Source organism: Stegastes partitus, unplaced genomic scaffold (genome assembly GCF_000690725.1).
Source record: "Stegastes partitus isolate 25-593 unplaced genomic scaffold, Stegastes_partitus-1.0.2 Scaffold121, whole genome shotgun sequence".
Classification (NCBI taxonomy): Eukaryota; Metazoa; Chordata; class Actinopteri; family Pomacentridae; genus Stegastes; species Stegastes partitus.
Genome location: NW_007577852.1, coordinates 26,806 through 30,160, shown reverse-complemented (window position 1 = coordinate 30,160; position 3,355 = coordinate 26,806). Strand labels below are relative to the sequence as shown.

General features: G+C 37.5%; 1 protein-coding gene across 1 annotated transcript in view; it reads right to left on the bottom strand.

Moving 5' to 3' along the window:
- LOC103354807 (probable G-protein coupled receptor 97) overlaps nucleotides 1-2,814 on the bottom strand; it is a 19,466-nt gene extending 16,652 nt beyond the window's left edge. The window contains exons 1-3 of the mRNA XM_008278353.1: nucleotides 2,744-2,814; nucleotides 2,562-2,662; nucleotides 2,275-2,409 (exon numbers count right to left, since the gene is read on the bottom strand). Coding sequence (XP_008276575.1) covers nucleotides 2,275-2,409; nucleotides 2,562-2,625 — 199 coding nt within the window. The 5' untranslated portion in view covers nucleotides 2,626-2,662; nucleotides 2,744-2,814. The remainder of the gene's footprint in view (nucleotides 1-2,274; nucleotides 2,410-2,561; nucleotides 2,663-2,743) is intronic.
- Nucleotides 2,815-3,355: the final 541 nt, after the last annotated feature.

Below are 3,355 nucleotides of genomic sequence, written 5' to 3'. Positions count from 1 at the left end.
ACTGATTCAGAATCTGCAACACTAGATGAGTTTTTTTTCTTTTTCTTTTTTTAAATTGTAGCCATCATGAAAAGTCCCACTAATGCAGGAGTAAATCACACGTAGTTGCACGTCACAATAATACAAAACATTACATTTAGAATTGCTTGGTCACCAAAATGAAAAGAAACTTCAAGTTATTTTTCATTTTTCCTTCATAACTGATTGAGCAGGTATGATGAGTTGTACCACAAAAACAAAAAATATTGCGAGATGGGAGTAGAACAGACTTCTGGAGTTTCAGAATGATTCTCCAAATATAACTAATAAGAAAATCATTTTGGAATACAGGCATAAAACAGCACTTGAAGATTCCGAATCAGTGGCATGATGAGAAACAGTGAAAGTTTCGGGCTGTAATCTTTATCAGTTCCTGAGATCGTGTAATTCAAACTCAACCTCATTTTTAAGCTGCTTTTGAGCAACTCATTTGAATGCATCTGTGTGCAAGTGATTTTAAAGACAATTATTAAATAATGGCAGATAGAGAGCTGAAAGAACGCATCTTGTGATATTGTGATAAGTTTTTTTCAAATATCAAACAATGTTTTCTGAAAAATAATAAATCCCAAAAAAGACGAGTTGTCTGCATTACAGCTCATTAACTTTGAACTCCTTTTCTCAGCTTTTCTGGAGTACTGTTCTCCATTTGAATGACAGCTGTTGAATTCGAGGGCCAAGAAATCTGATACTCTACATGAATGCAGGTTTGTTCCTGTCTTAACAACAGAGCTTAAGCTGGGGAATTTCTACTTCTGTTTCCTGATGAATAAGAGCCTGTCAGTTCAGCCCCTATCAGCTGATAAGATCTCACTGTTGACGTATTTTTAGCATAAGAGATGCAATAGAGATGAAAATATGTTGCTTTTGCATGGCTTAAATAAGTTACGCACATTGCATATATTGTTATTTGCTTTCATAAAGTTTGTGGTTTTACTTGTGTTGCATCTTAGTTTGCATTTCTCTTGCTTGCTCTCTTGTCTGTCAGTTCAGTTGCACCCGTGCAGAACAAAAGTAGGCGGTGTTTTTGGTTCTGTCACTGTTTAAATATTAGGGTTCGTGCCACAAAGCTCTGTGCCTGTCTGAGGGTTCTGGGACCTCTGACTCCTTCTCCCAGATACCTAGAGCCGAGCCCCTCATGTTTTTGGTCCTCAACTAATGTAGCAGCGAAGAGCTTAATGTGGAACATCAGAGGAAGGGACAGATTATGTTGCTGCACGTTGAAAGACACAAACAGCACATACATGTCTTACAGGCTAATTTTTAGCAAGCCGAGCAGTTTCCGGTGCTTCAGATTTTATTAGCCTACACTTCTTTTATCACACAGTACTTCATGTTGATGCATGTGAACACATCATCAGTGATGCTTGTTTGGAGGTCATTGTGTGTTTTCTGTCTTTCAACATCACACATTGTCACCCAGGCGACCATGTGTTGAGGAAGCCAGGAGATATCCACCCACCACCCATGTAGGTAATTTACACAATATATGAAACTATCTGTCAAAATACAGCTCTTAATGTGACTCAGGCAGATCTAAATGTCAGTCTTACCGTACTGTTCTTCAGTTTCACTGAGTGAGATTCTGGATTCTGCAGACCCTTAGTCATTCAGGTCATGCTAATCCAAGGAAATCCAAGCATTTGAAACTTCCAACCAGTCAGTTAGAACTGAAGAAGCCTCTTGGATTTTAGCACCACACACTGGGAATTTATTACATCTTTATTTTAACATGTGTGTCAAAACAAAAATATTGCTGTGATTTAGGTTTAGCTGTGGATTCATTTGAAGCTCTTGTACAGACTCTTAAAGATTGCATGGATGAAACCTACTTTAAAGAGGAAGCAAATGGTACAAATGACCACTGAACACTGAAGACTGAACCAGAATCTGCAGCCAAAGGAAAGAAACTACAGTCTGGATGGACACAGTGTGATGTCTATGTGGGGGTTCTGAGCTGAACAAGTACACTTTGGACATTAGAGTCTTCCATATACTTATCCATCATAATTTGGATTGTCATCATTCTTATTAGCCTCATCAATAATAATTTTTGGGCTGCAAGGTGGAACAGTTGTTAGCACCANCACATAGAAAATAGAACAATGAATGGTTTGCTGTACCTGACACATAGTTTTAACTCAGCTGGAGCCTGACTATAACCTTGTAGCTTATGATAAAATACTACAACTACTGTAAAAAAAAAAACATGTGTTTCCAACACATCAGACTCACCATAAGTCCAGTTGTTTGGTGCAGTCAAGAATCCACTGAAGTTATGAGGAACAACAAAACACCTCTTCTGGCCTTCGACACACCTTGGATTGGCTCCCTGTGTGTTGTTGTTACTACCATTGCCTCTCACAAGATCTTAATAAAATCATATAACAAGTTAAACAGAAATAGTGTATTTGACATGCTAATGACCACTAAAAATCTTAAGGCTTTCCCACTTCTTGATTTATCTCTTCAGAAAGTGTAAGTTGTTCTTATCAAGCTACTTGGAGATTGTGTCTACTTACAAAAAGGACAAAACCACAGAAGGCCCACCAACAACACCCAATCCATCATGCTCTGCTGTTTCATGTTGTTTCAGTCTTGGTCAGGATGTGTGATCCATTCACTGATGTAGTAAATTACATTATTCGTTTTGCTCCAAAGTACTTTATCTGCAAAGCATGCACCAAAAATAAATCAATCTTACCTTTCTCTGGTTGAAGTCAAAGCAGAAGTTAACAAGAGCGACTGAAGCTTTTGGTCAGATGTTTGCAAACACGTTACTGTTGCAGATACTTTGTCTTGCAAATTCACAGCTTCTGAATATGTCATAGGACTGAATATGGTGCACTTATATGCAAAAGAGGTTCCTTGTTGTGCTTTAAAGCATGTTCAGTGGTGATACAGTAAAATTCAAGGAATGAATGGTTGGTTGTTTTAGTGTTGCAGCTTGTTTAGACAGCAGTATCTTCCACTTAAAGGAGAACATCATGTGTTTTCCAAGACTGTTTTCTCAGACAAGAATTCTAACCCCGTATAATATTTCTAAGGTAAAGTAAATGGTAAATATTGTAGAACAAAATACAAGCACTAAAGGATATTTACAGTCCAATTTGATATTAAAACCAGTCACTTTTAACTGCCTTTGGAAATGGATTTTCTAAAAAAAATCTGCTTTTAAAACAATTTCACATTTTGTTGACTGTCTTTGGTGTCTGAAGTCCCCACTAATGTTGGTCTTTCCATCTGCAATGATTATGTTTTTTTAAAAACAATTTTTGTTTGACTGTTGCCTCGCAGCAAGAAGGTTGCCGGTTCG